This window comes from Notolepis coatsorum (assembly GCF_963971535.1).
Source record: "Notolepis coatsorum genome assembly, chromosome: 8".
NCBI lineage: Eukaryota > Metazoa > Chordata > Actinopteri > Aulopiformes > Paralepididae > Notolepis > Notolepis coatsorum.
In genome coordinates this window covers 79,210,928-79,232,962 of record NC_140172.1, presented here as the reverse complement: position 1 = coordinate 79,232,962, position 22,035 = coordinate 79,210,928, and the positions used below count along the sequence as shown (strand labels likewise).

General features: G+C 41.7%; 1 protein-coding gene across 1 annotated transcript in view; it reads left to right on the top strand.

Annotated features, from left to right (window-relative positions):
* Nucleotides 1-22,035, top strand: part of myoz1a (myozenin 1a) — a 51,936-nt gene that overhangs the window by 5,053 nt on the left and 24,848 nt on the right. Inside the window, exons 2-5 of the mRNA XM_084320833.1 lie at nucleotides 5,223-5,309; nucleotides 7,999-8,186; nucleotides 9,976-10,240; nucleotides 15,766-15,928. Of these exons, the coding sequence (XP_084176959.1) occupies nucleotides 5,225-5,309; nucleotides 7,999-8,186; nucleotides 9,976-10,240; nucleotides 15,766-15,928 (701 nt within the window). The 5' untranslated portion in view covers nucleotides 5,223-5,224. The remainder of the gene's footprint in view (nucleotides 1-5,222; nucleotides 5,310-7,998; nucleotides 8,187-9,975; nucleotides 10,241-15,765; nucleotides 15,929-22,035) is intronic.

The window sequence follows — 22,035 nt, the reverse complement described above, 5'->3', positions numbered from 1 at the left end:
AATTCACGTTATCAATAGTTGTGAACATGAACAACTCTCAAAAATAAAGACACTTTTAACTTGACCTACGTGGTGTCTTCTACATTACACTAAACTATTAACACTGAACTTTTAAAACTAAACTACTAACACTAAACTACTAACAGTAAACTATTCACACTAAACTACTAACACTAAATTATTCACACTAAACTACTAACACCAAACTATTAACACTGAACTATTAATAAACTACTAACAATAAGCTACTAACACTAAACTACTAACACTAAACTACTAACACTAAACTATTCACACTAAACTACTAACACTAAACTATTCACACTAAACTATTAACACTGAACTTTTAACATTAAACTACTAACACTAAACTATTCACACTACACTATTCACACTAAACTACTAACACTAAACTATTCACACTAAACTACTAACACTAAACTATTAACACTGAACTACTAACACTAAACTATAACATTAAACTATTAACACTAAACCATTCACACTAAACTACTAACAATAAACAATTAACACTGAACTATTAACACTAAACTATTCACACTAAACTACTAACAATAAACAATTAACATTAAACGATTAACACTGAACTATTAACACTAAACTACTAACACTAAACTATTCACACTAAACTACTAACACTAAACTATTAATACTAAACTATTCACACTAAACTACTAATCAGGGGTGTAAAGTACTTGAGTAATTGTACTTTGTTACAATACTTAAGTACTGTTTTTGGGGATTTGTACTTTACTCGGTAACACTTTCTAATAACACTCCTTTATTTGTAGATAATGAACTAATCATGAACAAATCATTTTTCATGAAATCATTTATAAATATATTTGTATAACATTTACAAATTAGTTCTACATTATTTATAACTCATTATCAACATTGTTTGTACTTGATTTGTTCATTAAATAATGTTGTTTAATGTGTAGTAACACATTTGTAGATGCTTTGAAAAATGGATATGAAAAACGACTATACTGTACCTCCATTTATTTGTTCATGTTCAACAAATGATTTGTTAAGACATTCATAAAACATCTATAAATCATTTGCAGATGCTATTGTGTGCCCTAATCTGAAGTGAAGCCTATTCATCATTAACAAATGTCTAATAGTTAATTATTTGTTTACTTTTTCATCACCTGTTACAAATGTTGTAGACAGCTTTCAGATACACCCTTCTTTGTGACATCAAACAGTGACAGAATTAGGAGGACTATAGATAAATGCAATTTTATTAACATATAAAATACATGTGCATGACATAATAGTGTAACATGGGTGGGCACTAGGACCCAGGAGTACCCTGGCCAGGTTGTAGAGTAGACGGAAGTCTCACGCAAGTGAGACTTGACTTCATGTCTGTTGCCGTCTGTTTGAATGGAAGCATGATATATTAGCAGAGCCAAGTTATTCGTGCTGCCCCACGCTTTTATTAAGGTATGAGCAGGCTAAACACCTTTTTTGTTAGTAAATCTATTCCATCATTTCCGACCTACAACTCTTGTTGTGTAGACGTACTTGATGTGGTGGGCGCCGCTAACTTTACATTTGAAAATGTGTTTGTTCTTAATGTGTGCTCAGTATATTGCGGTATGTTTCAAGTTTCAAGTTTCAAGTTTCTTTAATAGTTGTCATACAGAAGTACAGAATACTTTCATACAAAATGCTTCTTACTGTTACGCTCCAGAGACTGTGCTAGACAAGATAGTATCAAATAACATAGTATAGCATGTAATTTAGAAGAAGAAAATGAGGTCACAGTGTTCGGTATAGACATATGTACAATGTTCTGAGTTACCATATAATATATAATACTATGCAGTGTACTAATGTACAGTATAGTGCAAAGCAGAAATGGGATGAGGTACAATTTAGGTACAATTTACAGTAAGGTGTACGAGTTGTAGTGCAATCCTTCATCAATAAATATAAAGTGTGGGGAGTGGGTGCTACAGTGTGTTTGTTTAAAGTGGGTGTGTGCTATAGAGTGTGTGGAGTGGGTGCTACAGTGTGTTTGTTTAAAGTGAGTGTGTGCGTGTGCGTGTGGATGTGTGTGCTATGTGCGTTTGGTGGTTGTTGTTGTGTAGTGTTCATTGTTCGTTTAGCAGCCTGATGGCCTGGGGATAGAAGCTTCTTCTGAGTCTTTCTGTGATGATGACATGACACACAAGGGTAATAATTATTTGTATTTTCAGGCTGTATAGGTGCCTATACAGCCGATTAGTGTGCGTGCTGGAGGGGGGGAGCCAAAGAAGACTGTCTCATCACCAAAGTCCTATCCCCCAGCTGACGGCATTGTAGTCAGAGTCATAATCCCCGCCCCTTCCGGTGTTGCAACGGTGGTTTCTGGACAATCTCTCCTCCTTCCCTCCCGCCTGGCGCAACGACACCCCGGTGTTGCTGCAGCCGACAATCGCATATGGTGTCTCAGACATACTGTAGTTGACATGTGTCAACAAATGTACATGCCTGTTTGAATTTATGTTGTGCCGTTGTTACTGTAAAAATGTAACGATTGTGATATGATGATTGTTTAATGAGACGATGAGCTGTATGTGTATGTCACTTGAATTTCCCCATGAGGGATCAATAAAAGTTATCCTTATCCTTCTCCTTATCTGCAAATGATTTATAGATGTTTTATGAATGTCTTAACAAATCATTTGTTGAACATGAACAAATAAATGGAGGTACAGTATAGTCGTTTTTTCATATCCATTTTTCAAAGCATCTACAAATGTGTTACTACACATTAAACAACATTATTTAATGATGAACAAATCAAGTACAAACAATGTTGATAATGAGTTATAAATAATGTAGAACTAATTTGTACATGTTATACAAATATAGTTATAAATGATTTAATAATAAATAAATGATTTGTTCATGATTAGTCCATTATCTACAAATACCTTATAAAGGTCTTATAACTGAGTGTTATTATAAAGTGTTACCCTTTACTCAAGTATTATTAGGTTTGTATACTTGTACTTTTACTCAATTACATTTCAGAGAAAAAAAAACATACTTTTTACTCCTTACATTTAAAATGCAGACCTACAAAGTACAACGTACAAATCTCGCAGGTCCAACCATTTTAATTATTATTTGTTTCTCTGGCCGAACTAACGTTAACGTTATTAATCCTGCGGCCACACTTTCTTTAAAAACAGCCAATCAAATCCCCATCAATGGAAAATGAACCCGCCCATACCCATGCTGATTGATCCTTGTGCAAGACTAGAAAGCGGGGATCTTTGATTAAACACCTGCTATCAGAAGAATAGACAGTCAGAGTGACAAGCTACAGAAGATGGCCACAGACAATAGTACGAGTGATGAAGAAGACAAAACGGAACATTTCATTACTCAAAACATCTTCCCGTGGGTATGGAAGCAGGTCCAGAAAGTGTCACTTGATGATTAGCATTAGTAGGGGTGTACACGTATCCATACCGAACCTTTTCAGTACTGGACCTTTGGTTCAGTACATGCTGTGTACCGAATGAATGCAACGGTACGTTAACCACTAACGGAACGCACGTGCAGAACCTTTTTTGGGTGCCGAATTTCATTCAAAACTAATTCACAAATTCACCCCTTCCCAAAATATGTTTGTAACACAGCAGGGTCATTACTGAAAATGTTCATCCTTTTCTTGTTTGCCAAATAACACACACACACACACACACACACACGCACGCACGCACGCACGCACGCACACACACACACACACACACACACACACACACACACACACACACACACACACCCCCCAGACCAACTTTCTTCCGCGCAACTTTCACTCACAGCCAACAAAAAAAAAAGCACAACATACTTTTGCTCAGCTCCTCTCCAGTCGAGCTGCTGTGGTGTTTAAATACAAAATATTGATAAATCCTCTGCCATTGTTGTGTAACATGTCATCTCTTCTCTCTAGTCTTCTTTCTCTGCTTCACGTGAAGTTAAACCTATTATAGAAGTGAAACTGAAACTTAAAAAGCATACACCGGTGGATGCGGGGGCGGTAGGCAGTGGTGCAGTCGTGGTCACACCCGGTTACACGCCGTGTTACCAGATCACTGAGGCAGAAGTACGCGCGATCGCGCACGGATGTGTACTCGCGTGTACGCACACACAAAAATGCGCTGTATCCATTCGTTGTGACTAAGTACCCGGCCACCGTTTTACATAACAAAAAGCGCAGGTAGACTAAGTGTCTGGGTGTTGGCTATCTGAATGCATCTCCCCCTTCATTCTGTGTGACACAGGCAGTGGAGGTGAATACTAATGTGGCTCGGAATTCGTGATGGGGGTCTACCTGCTTATGATATTGAATCAAGCGTCTGTGCTCCGCGCCAGCTTTCCACGCGCACATTCACACAAATAGAGAGCAAGAAGAGCTTGTATGATAGAAAGATTGCACTTGCGTATATGCGCTTGTGTGTGTGTGTGTGCGTGTGTGTGTGCGTGCGTGTGTGTGTGTGTGTATAAATCAGTTCTGTGCGCATGCACGTACCCGCGCGCGCGTGCACGTGGCGTGGCGTGTTACCAGTTCCCATATTACGACTGCACCACTGGCGGTAGGCAATTAATTTACTCAGTGGACTACCATGGCAAGCCTAGGTGGAACTAAGTATAACTTAATAAAAGATAATTATATTTAATAATAATATAATAATTATAATACGCAATTATTATAAATATTTTGTTCCTGTTGTAGCGAACTTGTACCGAACCGTGACCCCAAAACCGAGGTACGTACCTAACCATGGCTTATGTGTACCGTTACACCCCTAGTATGTATTATATTAGTATCTCTCGTGTGGTTCATGTAGACATACTCGTACTGTATCCTGACTAACCATCTAGAATCACCGGAATACCTTGGGAAGAAAATGCTTTGAGATGGCTTTCAAAGTCATACATTTCAGGATTTCCTTTGGCTATTTAGTAGTTTATAGTATTCCATTGCAGACATCTTGATCAGCCAAAAATGATTATAGTAATCAACTAGCGGGTTATTATCATTAAATGAGCTGTGGCATTACTAGTGGATGGAAAGATACGTTGTAAGTTAACCCTTTCAGTTTTTACAATTTTGCCTGTCAGATTAGAATTTTGAGAACTGAACAACACAACCTTCTGGTAAACATTCTTTGTTGTCTTCTCCTCTCCAGCCATGTCTCTGGGACGACCTGAGCCACCAACCAAGCGCAAGAAGCTCTCCAAGATCATCACTGACCTGTCCCATGTTACTCAGGATGGTAAGATCATCACTGATGTGTCCCATGTTACTCAGGATGGTAAGATCATCACTGACCTGTCCCATGTTACTCAGGATGGTAAGGCATCACTGACCTGTCCCATGTTACTCAGGATGGTAAGATCATCACTGACCTATCCCATGTTACTCAGGATGGTAAGATCATCACTGACCTGTCCCATGTTACTCATGATGGTATTGGTGAGGCATCACTGACCTGTCCCATGTTACTCAGGATGGTAAGATCATCACTGTCCCATGTTACTCAGGATGGTAAGGCATCACTGACCTGTCCCATGTTAATCAGGATGGTAAGATCATCACTGACCTGTCCCATGTTACTCAGGATGGTAAGATCATCACTGTCCCATGTTACTCAGGATGGTAAGGCATCACAGCAAATGTACCTCTAAACATCAAAAACTACAGCAAATGTACCTTTTAAACACCCACACTGTCACGGTCCCAGACTGAGCCCTGTCTGGGACAGTGGGAACAATATGAACAGTAGTCTTCTGCTGCCCTCTGGCGGGCACCGTCAGATTGTGCAATCCATTATATCTTTGTGGTTAAATGTAATTAATGTGATGTCATTATGTATGTTGTCGTAGGCTCTCCCTTCCTTTGTTTGATGTCATCCTCCTGTCTGGTTGTTGTGTGTGATTATGCCTTTTGTGTCCAAGTTGAGTTTTCCTAGTGTGTTCTGATTTGTGCATTTCTATATTATTGCCTGGGCTCGCCAGCTGTTAGTAATTCAATCAAGGGTAGTATTTAAGTGTGGTCTGCCCTCACTTCATGGTGGCGTCATTATCTCCTGTACCCCTGTTTCCTGTCATGTCTCTGTCAACGTCGTCCTTGCCCTGTTGTTGTTTTCAGTCTAAGTAAGTGTTTGTTAGTGTTCCGTTTTGTTGCCCTTTTGTTTTCGAGTTCTCAGTAAATTTTTTGGTTAGCTTTTGTTTTTCCTCAGTGCCAGCTCGACTGCGCCTTTTATGTTTGTGCATTAATGTACTTTTGTATGCTGCCAAGTAAAGCTCTTTAACCTGTTCCACTCGACAGGGTCGGTACCGACCCCTTTTGACCTTATTAAATTATTATTATATTTTTATGAAGATGGTTGTGATTTTAAAATCAACCGTTTTCAAGTATTATTATCACTACTATGTCACAAATACATGTAGAATGTAAAACGTTAGGTTGGCAATAGTTTAGCAATAGGTTAAAAGTGAGTTTATATCATTTTAAGTTTTTTATGTGAAATCGTTTTTTTGACCCGGAACCGGATATGGAAATGTTGAACCATCGGAATTGGAATCTTTTTGCGGCCATTTTGAAGAGGACATCGCTAGCTATCTGCCAGCGTTGGAATTTCTCCAATCTACACTTCCTGTGGTCCCCTATGGTGGTTCAAAGTTCAGCGTTCTGAATGAATCATATCAATAATTGTTATGATTCGCGATAATAAGCTACAAAAGGTAACGTTTGACAAATATTGAAACGCAGTCAGTTTCTCCACACTATTGTTAACATGTAAGAAGAATTAGATCTGAAATTAGTTTCAATATGGTTACACTGTGGGGGAAATAAAATATTACAGTCGATTACAGTAAATATCAGTATCTGTTATTATGCAAGCCTGGTGATACTATATCCAAATTGAACTCGGCCATTTGAAAGATACTATATGTATATATATATAAATGTGCAAATTGGCTATAATAAGGTAATGTATAAGCATATATTCTATATTCTATAATAATATTTCAAATAGCATTGGTCCGGATGGGAGAATTCAGTACTGTATATACAGAACCTTCAATTTGATCATCTTCCCTTTATTAATTTCCTTAGATCTTTTGTACACATGATCCCAAGAGGGTACTGAATGAGCTCAGTGGCAGTTTCTTAAGTTTGGTCATTATTATCATGGTTTTATTCACTGTCAAAAATGAAAAGAAAAATCATAATTCATATTTTCCTTTGTTTCATCACAATTTAAGCAAGCCTAGTAATAGACACAATATTTCTGACACTGAGAATACATTCATTGAGGTCCATAGATGTTCCTAGATACCAAGAATATGCAAATAGCCCTTGTAGAAGTGGAGCAATATTCCACTTACCTAGGTATACATTTTATGCAGATTTTCACCTGGGGTGGAATTAATTGTGACCGTCGTCTCCTGCCTCATCTCACTTCTTGCTCTCGTCCTTGGGTTCTACTTCCACAATGCCAATCCGTAACACCACACTACAGCAAATCTACCTCTAAACACCAAAACGACAGCAAATGTATGAGCTTCAGGGTTTTCCAGCCTTACCTCGCAGGACTGTATGTTAGTTAGATGACTCCAGCCTTACCTCACAGAACTGTATGTTAGATGACTCCAGCCTTACCTCACAGAACTGTATGTTAGATGACTCCAGCCTTACAGACATTGACCTATAGACAAAAACAAACTCAAAACACAGTGGTACCGGTTTGGAATTCGTTTAGATTAGTTTAGTAATGGGCCTATATGGGCATTAAGGATTAAAGAAAGCAGTGACTCAGGACCAAAAAGCTAATCAAAAGATGTCATCAGCAAAGGAACAATGAAAAGCTGTATTTAAAATGAGGTCACAAGTCATTAGACCAGCTGAGAACCACTATCATATGAAGAGCAGAAAACCATGTATTTCATCTTCACCAGAGTATGACTCAGAGCCAGAGGCGTCTGAGTTTGACCTGGGGACAAAGATCAGGACCCCCAAGGACATCATGCTGGAGGAGCTGTCTCTGATGAAGAACAAAGGGTCCAAGATGTTCAGACAGAGGCAGATTAGGGTGGAGAGGTTCATCTACGAGAACAACCCCGACCTCTTCACCACCGAGTCTATGGTAAGAACCTCCTACCACAAATGACAATGAAAACCTCACTTTTCTTCCTGAAATTCTACCCACATGTAAGAATGTCCATGAATGTTATTGGAAAAATGTAACATTCTCTAGTTTTTAGAAAAAAAAATAAAAAAATTCCAATAACATTCATGAACATTCTTATGTTTATCTTTGAGTTCAGATACAACTTATTTCATGAAAATCTTATTTGAAGAAAGGCAACTTGTTGAGGGAATGACTGACACGTATATTCATGGTTCTTGTCTGGACCTTCAGGGGTCCTTCCTTCCTGAAATTCCAGTGGAAAACAAAGTCTGTATGGCTGAAACCCGACCTTGAATGTATGGAAAGTTTTGGAAACGTATGTTGATGGGAAAATAATAATCCGTTTTTTGTAAGAACCTGGAGATACTGTATGATGCATTCAAATGGGATGGTCTTGACTGCGTTCAGGAGAAGAGTCCTCACTTGTTCAGGAGAAGAACCACCCACTCATAAGTGGACGTTTTCAGAAAGCTCTGAGTTTACGAGTTGCTGATAAAAAAAATCTAAATGGTGGGACCCATGGGAGTTCCTTCTGCCATGGAATTATTGTAATTTTTGTCTTTCTTAGTAAGTTAATAACAGGATATGAGGGAAATGTTGATATATATGATAAGATATTCCTTTATTGATCCCCTTGGGGAAATGCAAGTGTCATTAGCAGCATGGGGGAGGGGAGGTACAGTCAGGTACAGTATAGGCAAATATCAGTTACAGGACAATATAAAAATATGAATAAAAATAAACTGTAGAAAAAAAGAAGGTGCAGATGAGGGTCTGTATACTCGGTCATAGCACTCTGTGCTAGAGTCTGTGTAGGATTTAGTAGTTCAGGCAGTTCTCAAGTCCTGCCAGTGTTACTTCTCCAGCTTCTGGCAGCAGGCCATGTCCCTGGTTGTGGAGCCTGGTGGCTACTGGCACAAAGGACTGGCCAAGGCAGTTAGTGGTGTGTCTATGGCTGGGTGTGTCTCTTGACGTGATGTCAATGACTTGATCAGCAAAGTCATTATTTCTTGATTATTTCAAGGAAGTATTTCTAAGAAAGTTTAGTGAGCCGTCATGATTTCCTGGTTCCCACAACCGAGCATGCATGCACAGAGGTGTCTGGCTCACGAAATTCAAATCAAACTGTCAAACTAGGTGTTGCAGATCAAATGTGAATCAAGATCCAGCCATTACATGTCCTATTCCCCGGATAAAATGTTCAGACACATATTTTAGGTTGAAAAAGAGAAAGTTGACAAGCAAGCAAGCCGCCGTTTCCCTTTTGAAAATGGGGAGCTAAGAAAACAGGACCAATCAACTAACAGTTTATCCAATCAGGTGCATTTCCATGTGGGGACATGGGAAGAGAGTCTGTTGCGAGGGAGTGCATACATTCACCACCATGCACACGCAGCTGGAGCGGCTGGGAATCCTGGGATTACAACCAACACAGAGGGAGTGTGACGTTATCCTCTGCTTACGACTCCATTACTATTATCTTTACATAGAAAATCATTGTTTGCTGCTAATAATGTTCAAAGTCTGCAACATAGCACCATCGAGTTAAACTGGAGTAAACATGTAACAGGTCTCCCCTCACTCCATCACTCCATTGACCACTTTGACATATTGGTCTTGGGTATTTGGGAATATGGTATGTGAGAGAGGGTTCATTATTGGAACTCAGAGCGGTCCACAGGGAGGAACTAGCATTGTGACAAACAAATCAGTCCAATCCATACATTCTGTTTGTTTATTTCAGGAGTACCTCCAGAAGCTGGTGCCCAGTCTGGGAGGTGAGATGATGGATGTTGGGGGACACCTGGTAGGACACAAAGGGGTTGGAGGAGGTGCTGGAGGTCTTGCCGGAGGAGCCCCTGTGCCCCCACCAAAGCCTGGAAGCAAAGGGGCAGGAGCAGGAGGCCTAGGAGGTGCAGGAGGTGAAGGAGGTGCAGGAGGACACGGGGGCAGTGGCCATGGGCATGCTGGAACAGAAGGTGGAGCGGATGGTTGGACTCCACTTAAAGGTTATTAACACTTTATTTGAACACGATTTTCATTCTGTTATGAACCCTGCAGTTTTTTTGACATACAGCTCCCATGCATTTGCTGCTGTGCCGTGAAGTCAATCCAAATCACAGAAATAACTCAAGATCTGCTCCTATAAATTAGGGATGTTCGATATTGGCTTTTTAACCGATATCCGATATTGTCCAACTCCAATTTTAGTTGGGAAGGCTCGAAAGCTACTAATTTATTCTATGGTGATTTGTTATGTATTGCGCGCCGACAGCAGATTGCTGTCAACCTACTGCCTGGCAAGGAAAAAATCCTATACGCCCGGAGGTCGTCAACCATCAGCCCACCCAGATCACGCTAGCCATTGTAGCCCGCATATCATAAACATTACACTAACTATGAGCTAACAGCTCAGCCCAACACAATATGCCAGTCCAAACACCTGAGCTTGTAACATATATATCCAGCCAGCACAATGAAATACAGTTCGATAGCTCAATTGAGCATTCTGTAGGTCACCTATGAACTATTGTAATAATAATACAAATGTTGGTCAATATCCATTATATCAAGGACAATAGGCTACAAGCCGTTAGCTTAAACGATGAACCCGGGGCTAACATAGTTATGTCAGCTCAATGCAATACAGTTTGTCAGTCAAAGCACGTGTGCCGCTAGCTTAATTGAACATGAGGTTAGCTTAGTGCCATGACCCGGAGCCAACTTAGCCAGGCCAGCTCAATGCAGCACAATCTGCTAGCCAACGCACATGTTCATTTGGCTTGTTTGAACAGATGTTGGTCCTAGTATGCGGGCCAGCCCAATGCCATACAGTTGTCATTATCATGAACTTATTACTTAGCTTAGCTCACACAATGAAAGTCCCAAAGTTGGTTAGCTTAGCTCAGTCCGATTGTAGCCACGCTCGATACCCACACTGTTAGCAAGCATTCTCATCAGCCTCTAGGTTGGCCTGTGTCTCCTTCAAGTATTTTTCTGGAGAGCGGTCAGGTGGCGTAGCGGAGATTGCGTTCGTCACCAACGCCGGAGAAGCTGGATTCGCCTGTTCGAATCCAGCTCCCGGCGTTGCTATCAGCTTGGCTGGCCGCTCACACTAATACAATTGGCAGTATTAGAGGATGGGAAAGCTGAAGGGTGGGTCCTGGGTGTTGTGGACAGCTGAGCAGGTCGGGGCGCCTGCTCAGCAAGGGTAGGATCTAGGGAGAGATAGTGCGGCCTCCCACATGCTACACTCTCCCCGGTGAGAATCTGCGCGGCCAGGCTGCACATGCGTCGGAGGAAAGCATGTGACAGTCTCCGGTCTCCCGGACCAACAGTAGGGGAAAGTTCGCAACAACCAGGAAGGGTGGGATGGGAGAAAAATCGGGAAAAAGAGGGGAAGAAAGATAATAAAAAAATATATATATTTTTTTCTGCGTCGGTAACCGACCAAATAATAAAATGTTCCATCTTTCAGTTTGATGGACAGTTTGGCCGGGAAAAGTAGTATTGGTCGGCATCCCATCTTCCAAAGTTCAGCCATGGATTATCTGTATTCTCCTCTTTGGACTAAGACCTCTGGCGTGTAGTCCTCATATATGGCAATGTAATGCTTTTCGCTAGTAATTCTTCCTTTCTGGTTCGGGCATCACGCTCCTTTACCTGCAGTCTGTGAATCCAAACAATGATGGCCCTTGGTTTCTGCTCTTTCCCGGGCTTAGCTATGTTAGCTCTATGCGCCATGTCAACATTAACCAAAACCATTACTAATGCCAAAGCTTCTTTCTTTCACCATAGGATCGAGGCCTCTGCCAAGAATCTTCGCAAACTGCATGCTACCATGTCCTCCCTCCTCACTCCCCCCCCACCCCCCCCTCCCTCATCTTTCTCTGCCGAAGACTTTGCGATCTTCTTTGAGGAAAAAGTGGAGAACATCCGCAGCTCCTTCTCCCAACCCCCACCCATTCAAAATGCTGAATCGAGAACCTCATCCTTCACTCTGTCATCTTTCTCTCCCATTACAGAAGCCGAGACCCTGACACTGGTAACGTCGAACCGTCCGACTACATGCCAGCTGGACCGGCTACCTTCCCCACTCCTCCAGTCCATAGCACCAGACATCCTCCCATTCCTAACTGCAACCATCAACTCCTCACTCAACTCGGGGGTGGTCCCCACCTCCCTAAAACAAGCCAGAGTCACGCCCCTCATAAAAAAACCATCCCTGAACCCTACCGTCATAGGCAACTACCGTCCTGTCTCTCTTCTCTCCTTCCTTTCTAAAACACTTGAACGTGCTGTATCCAACCAACTTACTGCTTATCTCTTACAGAATGACCTCCTAGACCCTAATCAGTCAGGCTTCAGGACTGGTCACTCCACAGAGACAGCCCTCATTGCGGTCACAGAGGCACTTCACTTAGCAAAAGCGAAAGGCCTCTCCTCTGTCCTGATTCTCCTAGATCTATCTGCAGCCTTCGACACAGTCAACCACCAGATCCTCCTCGCGGCCCTCGCAGGAATGGGAGTGGCTGGCTCTGCGCTGACATGGTTGTCATCATACCTCAATGACCGCTCCTACCAAGTGTCATGGAGAGGGACCCTGTCGGCCACCCGCCCCCTGCGGACGGGTGTCCCCCAGGGCTCGGTTTTAGGACCCCTTCTCTTCTCCCTCTACACTAAATCACTGGGTAACATTATCACGTCTCATGGCTTCTCCTACCACTGTTATGCCGACGATACTCAACTCTTCCTCTCCTTCCCTCCCTCAGATATCCACGTCTCTGAGCGGATCTCGGCCTGTCTGTCCGACATCTCCGCCTGGATGACGACCAACCACCTCAAACTGAACCTAAGCAAAACAGAATTGCTCCACCTGCCGGCCAAATCCTCCCCCCTGACCGACCTTTCCATCACAGTCGAGAATGCAGCTGTGACCGCGTCCCCGACCGCCAAGAACCTTGGTGTTGTCCTCGACGACCAGTTGAACTTCTCTGCTCACATCGCAGCGACAACCAGAACCTGCCGATTCCTCCTGAGCAACGTCAGAAGGATACGCCCCTTCCTGACAAAAGAAGCCACCCAACTCCTCGTCCAATCAACAGTCATCTCCCGCCTCGACTACTGCAACGCACTGCTCACTGGCCTCCCGGCCACTGCCACTAAGCCTCTTCAACTCATTCAGAACGCAGCGGCCCGCCTGATCTCAAACCTACCGAAGTCGGCCCATGTCACCCCACTTCTTAGGGACCTGCACTGGCTCCCCATTGCTGCACGAATCCGCTTCAAGGCCCTTGACCTAGCATACCGTGCGGCAAAGGGAACTGCTCCCGCCTACCTCCGGTCAATGGTCTCTAACTACACACCCTCAAGACCCCTACGCTCTGCATCTTCTGGCCGCCTCAGACCTACTCCTATCCAAGCTCCGGGAGGGTCATCAAAGAGAAGTCGCCTATTCTCAGTCCTTGCCCCACAATGGTGGAATGAACTACCCACCCCAGTTAGGACAGCCGAAACACGTCCAATCTTTCGCCGTCGACTAAAGACTCACTTCTTCAACCATTATCTGAATTAAAAAAAAAAAAAAAAAAAAAAAAAAATCTAACCCTAACTAACCATACTGTCATGCACTTGTCCTAATAAACTAACCTACACTGTAGCACTCAACACTTTGATGAACATTGTTACTCAGCTGATAGAGTTGTGCTCTTCCTGATGGCTTGTCGTACAGAACTTGTAAGTCGCTTTGGATAAAAGCGTCAGCTAAATGACTAAATGTAAATGTAAATGTAAATGTCACATTCCGGGGGTTCAACTAACAAATCCTTACCCAGGATCTCTTGTAGCATCCCCGGAATGAAGATTGAAGGACGGGTTCCTTCCGTGTCCTCTGGGATACCGACAATTCTTATATTTTAACATATTTCACAAGGCTGGACTACGCTGAGCCTAGCTTGAATCTTGGTTAGCTCTGTCTGCTTGTTGGCCAAATTCTTCTCCACGCGCTGCAGGCGCTCGCTCTGTTGGTTAGCTTCCTTCGTGAGCAGGATAATCTCCTTAGAGTTGTTTTAGGATTTTGTGTGAAGTATTTCCATTTTCTCCTTCACTGGTTTAATAGCCGCCTCTATCTCAGACGTTACCGCTTGTTGGTATGATTCAAAGTATTTGTTGAATTGTCTCTCCAGTTGCTTTTCCAATTGAGCTTCCAGTAGTTCTGTGATAAATTGCCTAATAGCCGACAGGCTAGCTTCACCTAGCTCGGCACCAGCTGTACCCGTTGCTCACACATGGTGAACGCAGCTGTGCTTTGTCAGCTACCGACGTTGCCACGCCGCACCCAGAAGTTAGTAAACTGTCAAAATCATTAATAAAATAAAATAAAAAGACTGGTTGGTTGGTTTGTAAAAGTATAGGGAGCGGTCGTGAATACGTCTCTACTCCATGATGCCGGCTCCTCTGGGTAACACAGTCTTTAAAATAAACTGGGCTCAAGCCATGTTTACATGTAACTGGCCAGTGCCCATCATTTCGACTTGTTAAGGGACAACTGGGTGGGTTTTTTCGGTGTCGCCTCTTGCTTCTTTTCATAGTTTTGCTGCACAAACGTTGCATGTATTTCCGGATGATTCTTCCTGAGGTGGGAGATTCCATTTGAAGTATTGAAGGAAGACGTCGTGGTTCCTCCTCGCATAACCTCGGCTTTACAGTCACTGCGCCCACCTCAGGAAGAATCATCTGGAGATATACGCAACGTTTGTGCAGCAAAACGATGAAAAGAAGCAACAGGCGAGTGAGGCGACACCGAAAAAACATAGTGAGCAACTCCACTAACAGGCTTGTTGTTATGCTCCAAGTGACGATGCAGTTTGATGATGTCATAAAGCGCGTGTCGATAGATCTTCAGCGTCGGCTCAGAAATGCAAAAGCCACAGAATGTATTGCGAGTTGTGCCAAACAAACATAAATATCTTAAAAACTATACATCACATCTCTCATATTGACATTTTGAGTGAGAGGAGAAGTAGCTGAAGAGTTTGATGTATAAAATGCATGTTGTGTAAAAGTTGTGTGACAAACCGATACTGATCATTTCCGATATTACATTTGAATGCCAATATCGGCCGATAATATCGGTAGGCATCTCTACTATAAATGTAACACTCCCTAGTCAAGGGATTTTAAAACATTGTTCCTTTGAAAACTCAAAACAGACTACAGATGATTCTTAATCTTTTATATTGGTAATTTATCATTCATGTATTCATATTTCATCTTGTATCTTTTATGCTTATATTTCTTATTCTCACATATATTTATTGTAATTTCATATAGAGGATCAATAAAGGAACATCTTATCGTTTCTTATTTTCTCAAAAGCACTTCACAAGATCAAAATAAAAACAGATCAACTGCATGATAACAAATACATACTTAAAAAAACACAAAATGATCTGATACTTAGAGGGTGCGAACCCCAATCCTGCTACGCAAATCTGTGACCTTTACCCTGTTTATGGACACACTCTATCTCCAGGTGGCACACATGATGACAAGATTAAGAAGGGTCATTTGAAGTCATACGTCTCTCCATGGGAGAATGCCATGAAAGGTGATGAGAACCTGACGGCCACCCTGAAGTCTCACATGCCTGGCCCCCATACTCATGAAGATCTGAAGCTGTTCAAGAGCTTCAACAGGTATACACTATCATCTCCCTCCAGGCCTAACCTGGTGGCCTCTTTGTGACCTATTGAAAAATATATATTACATCTATATCTTGTGCAAAATATCAGCTAGACCTGTGCGTTGTGTTAAAGGAACACTCCACCATGTTGGGAAACACATATTTGTCATCTTCCCCAGAGTTAAATGAGAAGAATGATATCAATTTCATCTCTTTGTCAGTTTTGGAGTTGTTGGAAGCTGTTGCATTTCTTCACTTTTGACAGCGCTAGGCTAGCTGCTCCCTACTGCTTCCAGTCCTTGTGCTAAGCTAGGCTAGCTGCTCCCTACTGCTTCCAGTCCTTGTGCTAAGCTAGGCTAGCTGCTCCCTACTGCTTCCAGTCCTTGTGCTAAGATAGACTAGCTGCTCCCTACTGCTTCCAGTCCTTGTGCTAAGCTAGGCTAGCTGCTCCCTACTGCTTCCAGTCCTTGTGCTAAGCTAGGCTAGCTGCTCCCTACTGCTTCCAGTCCTTGTGCTAAGCTAGGCTAGCTGCTCCCTACTGCCTCCAGTCCTTGTGCTAAGCTAGCGTGCACCTGGACCTCTCTCTGGGGCTTCTAGACACACAGAGATTAAACCGATATCAATCCTCTTGTCTGACTCTGGGGAAGATGGCAAATTGTAAAGTGTATTTCCCAAAAATGTGTTCCTTTAATTCCCCTCACATGTTCTTGTTGGTGTGGAATCTTGCAAACTTACTGTAGATTGTTGTACTATATATATATATATATATATATATATATATATAGTTATATATTGTTGTACTATATATATATATATATATATATATATATATATATATATATATATAGTACAACAATCTACAGTAAGTTTGCAAGATTCCACACCAACAAGAATATAATATATATATACTGTATAGCTAATGTTATATAAACAATGGTTTGGTTTGATGTGCATTAAGTTGGATTAAGTGGGTATAGAGGAGGTGTTTGGTTTGATGTGAATGAATGAATGAATGAAAACTTTATTTAACAGATTGCAGAATGGGTACAATACAGTACGGCTCAATACATACAATTGTTAAGGGGATGCAGACCTGAGAAAGACGTTTGTCTTGTTTCCATCAGGGTCCCCCATTTTCAATTCATATAGACATATATGACATACATGACATACAGATAGTGCAGGTTGGATTAAGTATAGAGGAGGTCTTAGAGCCTTAGTGCCTGACGTGTGGTCAGCTATAGTAACCTCTCCCCTATACCCACTCAAATTCAATCCACAGATCAAACCAAAACAAAGACATTTAAACAAAGTGCAATACCAAGAGGGGCTCTTTTGCATAGAGATCACTCTTTGATGGCATTACAGATTCTACCTTTAAAGGAATGTGCCTCCTAAAAGCTGATCATGTCACACATCTGAAAACGACCATATGTCTTGTACAAACATTTACATTTAGCTGACGCTTTTATCCAAAGCAACTTACAAGTTCTGTATGACAAGCCATCAGGAAGGGCACAACAAATGTAAACATTTATTTCGTTTGAGAGTTCAGGGCTCCAGACTAACTTTTTCCACCTGGAAATTGTAAGCGCACCAGCACAAAAGTTAGGCGCACCACTTACATCGACAGTGTAGAGAGGGACAAATGGAGCAGCAATTACTGTAATCTATGGGATGGATTCCACTAGTTTGGAGAGTGCGTGTGAGTGCCAGCAAGAGAGAAAAAAGGGAAAGTTATTTTCTTCAAAGTACGCTTTTACAAGATAAGATATTCCTTTATTGATCCACTTGGATCTGAGTGGATATTATTTTAAATCCACACTTAATTAGTCTCAGTTCCTTTAAAATGTTTATTAGATCACTGCGCTGCCTTATCTGGCTACAGGGTGGGTCTGCTCGGGACGCCTGTTACTGTTCCGCAACTGTAAGTTACTTCCGGGGTAGGCCTGATTGGCCCCGACAGGCACGTGACAGGCGCGGCCACGCCCCGCGGCAACTTTCTCTGCTGCGCGCCACGCTCCGCGGCAGCATTATGTAGATTATGTAGCAGTAATACGCCCTTTTTTACTATCCAGAAATAGCTCAATTGGCAGCACTGCATTGGTGTGGATCCTACCGTCTGTTGTTGGCAAGTTTGATTCCCTTCAATTTTTTTATTTATTTTTTTAACGTGCATTCGTTCGCCGTTAAGTTTAGGCATGTTAACTTTAAGCATTGTTTCGGAGTTGGTTAAGGTTAGGCATTGTTTCGGAGTTGGTTATGGTTAGAAAGGTTAAGTTTAGGCGCTGTTAAGGAGCTGGTTAAGGTTAGAGTTTGTCTTAGAGAATGGCAATATTCTTTCGGAGTTGGTTATGCAAATACCCCCAAAGTACCCCAAAGTATACCCCAAAATACCCCAAAGTACCCTAAAATACCCCAAAATATACCCCAAAATACCCCAAAGTATACCCCAAAATACCCCAAAGTACCAGAAAATACTCCAAAATACCCCAAAGTACTCTAAAATACCCCAAAGTACCCCAAAATACCCCAAAGTATACCCCAAATTACCAGAAAATATCAGAAAATACCCCAAAATACCCCAAAGTACCCTAAAATACCCCAAAGTACCCCAAAATACCCCAAAGTATACCCCGAAATACCCCAAAGTACCAGAAAATACCCCAAAATACCCCAAAGTACACTAAAATACCCCAAAATACCCTAAAATACCCCGAAGTATACCCCAAAGTACCAGAAAATACCCCAAAATACCCCAAAATACCATAAAATACCCCAAAGTATACCCCAAAGTACCAGAAAATACCAGAAAATACCCCAAAGTACCCCAAAATACCCCAAAGTACCCTAAAATACCCCCAAAATACCCCAAAATACCCCAAAGTACCCCAAAGTATACCCCAAAATACCAGAAAATACCCCAAAGTACCCCAAAATACCCCCAAAGTACCCCAAAATACCCCCAAAGTATACCCCAAAATACCCCAAAATACCCCAAAGTACACTAAAAGACCCCAAAATACCCTAAAATACCCCGAAGTATACCCCAAAGTACCAGAAAATACCAGAAAATACCCCAAAATACCCTAAAATACCCCAAAGTATACCCCAAAGTACCAGAAAATACCCCAAAGTACCCCAAAATACCAGAAAATACCCCAAAGTATACCCCAAAGTACCAGAAAATACCAGAAAATACCCCAAAGTACCCCAAAATACCCCAAGGTACCCTAAAATACCCCCAAAATACCCCAAAATACCCCAAAGTACCCCAAAGTATACCCCAAAATACCAGAAAATACCCCAAAGTACCCCAAAAGACCCCAAAGTACCCCAAAATACCCCCAAAGTATACCCCAAAATACCCCAAAATACCCCAAAGTACCCCAAAGTATACCCCAAAATACCCCACAGTACCCCAAAATACCCCAAAGTACCCCAACATATCCCAAAGTATACCCCAAAATACCCCAAAGTACCCCAAAATACCAAAAAATACCCCCAAAGTACCCCAAAATACCCCAAAGTACCCCAAAATACCCCAAAGTATACCCCAAAATACCCCAAAGTACCACAAAATACCCCAAAGTATACCCCAAAATACCCCAAAGTATACCCCAAAGTACCCTAAAATACCCCAAAATATACCCCAAAATACCCCAAAGTACCCCAAAATACCCCAAAGTATACCCCAAAGTACCAGAAAATACCCCAAAATACCCCAAAGTACTCTAAAATACCCCAAAGTACCCCAAAATACCATAAAATACCCCAAAGTATACCCCAAAGTACCAGAAAATACCAGAAAATACACCAAAATACCCAAAAGTACCCCAAAGTATACCCCAAAATACCCCAAAGTACACTAAAATACCCCAAAATACCCTAAAATACCCCGAAGTATACCCCAAAGTACCAGAAAATACCAGAAAATACACCAAAATACCCTAAAATACCCCAAAGTATACCCCAAAGTACCAGAAAATACCCCAAAGTACCCCAAAATACCCCAAAATACCAGAAAATACCCCAAAGTATACCCCAAAGTACCAGAAAATACCAGAAAATACCCCAAAGTACCCCAAAATACCCCAAAGTACCCTAAAATACCCCCAAAATACCCCAAAGTATACCCCAAAATACCAGAAAATACCCCAAAGTACCCCAAAATACCCCAAAGTACCCCAAAATACCATAAAATACCCCAAAGTATACCCCAAAGTACCAGAAAATACCAGAAAATACACCAAAATACCCAAAAGTACCCCAAAGTATACCCCAAAATACCCCAAAGTACACTAAAATACCCCAAAATACCCTAAAATACCCCGAAGTATACCCCAAAGTACCAGAAAATACCAGAAAATACACCAAAATACCCTAAAATACCCCAAAGTATACCCCAAAGTACCAGAAAATACCCCAAAGTACCCCAAAATACCCCAAAATACCAGAAAATACCCCAAAGTATACCCCAAAGTACCAGAAAATACCAGAAAATACCCCAAAGTACCCCAAAATACCCCAAAGTACCCTAAAATACCCCCAAAATACCCCAAAGTATACCCCAAAATACCAGAAAATACCCCAAAGTACCCCAAAATACCCCCAAAGTATACCCCAAAATACCCCAAAATACCCCAAAGTGCCCCAAAGTATACCCCAAAATACCCCACAGTACCCCAAAATACCCCAAAGTACCCCAACATATCCCAAAGTATACCCCAAAATACCCCGAAATACCCCAAAATACCCCCAAAGTACCCCAAAATACCCCAAAGTACCCCAAAATACCCCAAAGTATACCCCAAAATACCCCAAAGTACCACAAAATACCCCAAAGTATACCCCAAAATACCCCAAAGTATACCCCAAAGTACCCTAAAATACCCCAAAATATACCCCAAAATACCCCAAAGTACCCCAAAATACCCCAAAGTATACCCCAAAGTACCATAAAATACCCCCAAAATACCCCAAAGTACTCTAAAATACCCCAAAGTACCCCAAAATACCCTAAAATACCCCAAAGTATACCCCAAAGTACCAGGAAATACCAGAAAATACACCAAAATACCCCAAAGTACCCCAAAGTATACCCCAAAATACCCCAAAGTACCCCAAAATACCCTAAAATACCCCAATGTATACCCAAAAGTACCAGAAAATACCCCAAAATACCCTAAAATACCCCAAAGTATACCCCAAAGTACCAGAAAATACCCCAAAATACCCTAAAATACCCCAAAGTATACCCAAAAGTACCAGAAAATACCCCAAAATACCCTAAAATACCCCAAAATACCCTAAATACCCCAAAGTATACCCCAAATTACCAGAAAACACCCCAAAATACCCTAAAATACCCCAAAGTACCAGAAAATACCAGTAAATACCCCAAAATACCCTAAAATACCCCAAGGTATACCCCAAAGTACCAGAAAATAACCCAAAGTACCCCAAAATACCCCAAAGTACCCTAAAATACCCCAGAATACCCCAAAATACCACAAAATACCCCAAAGTACCCCAAAGTATACCCCAAAATACCAGAAAATACCCCAAAGTAACCCAAAATACCCCAAAGTACCCCAAAATACCCCAAAGTATACCCCAAAATACCCCAAAGTACCCCAAAGTATACCCCAAAATACCCCAAAGTACCCCAAAATACCCCAAAGTACCCCAAAGTATACCCCAAAATACCCCACAGTACCCCAAAATACCCCAAAGTACCCCAACATACCCCAAAGTATACCCCAAAGTACCAGAAAATACCAGAAAATACCCCAAAATACCCCGAAATACCCTAAAATACCCCAAAGTATACCCCAAAGTACCAGAAAATACCCCAAAATACCCTAAAATACCCCAAAGTACCCCAGCATATCCCAAATTATACCCCAAAATACCCCAAAGTGCCCCAACATACCAGAAAATACCCCCAAAGTATCCCAAAATACCCCAAAGTACCCCAAAATACCCCAAAGTATACCCCAAAATACCCCAAAGTACCACAAAATACCCCCAAAGTATACCCCAAAATACCCCAAAGTATACCCCAAAGTACCCTAAAATACCCCAAAATATACCCCAAAATACCCCAAAGTACCACCC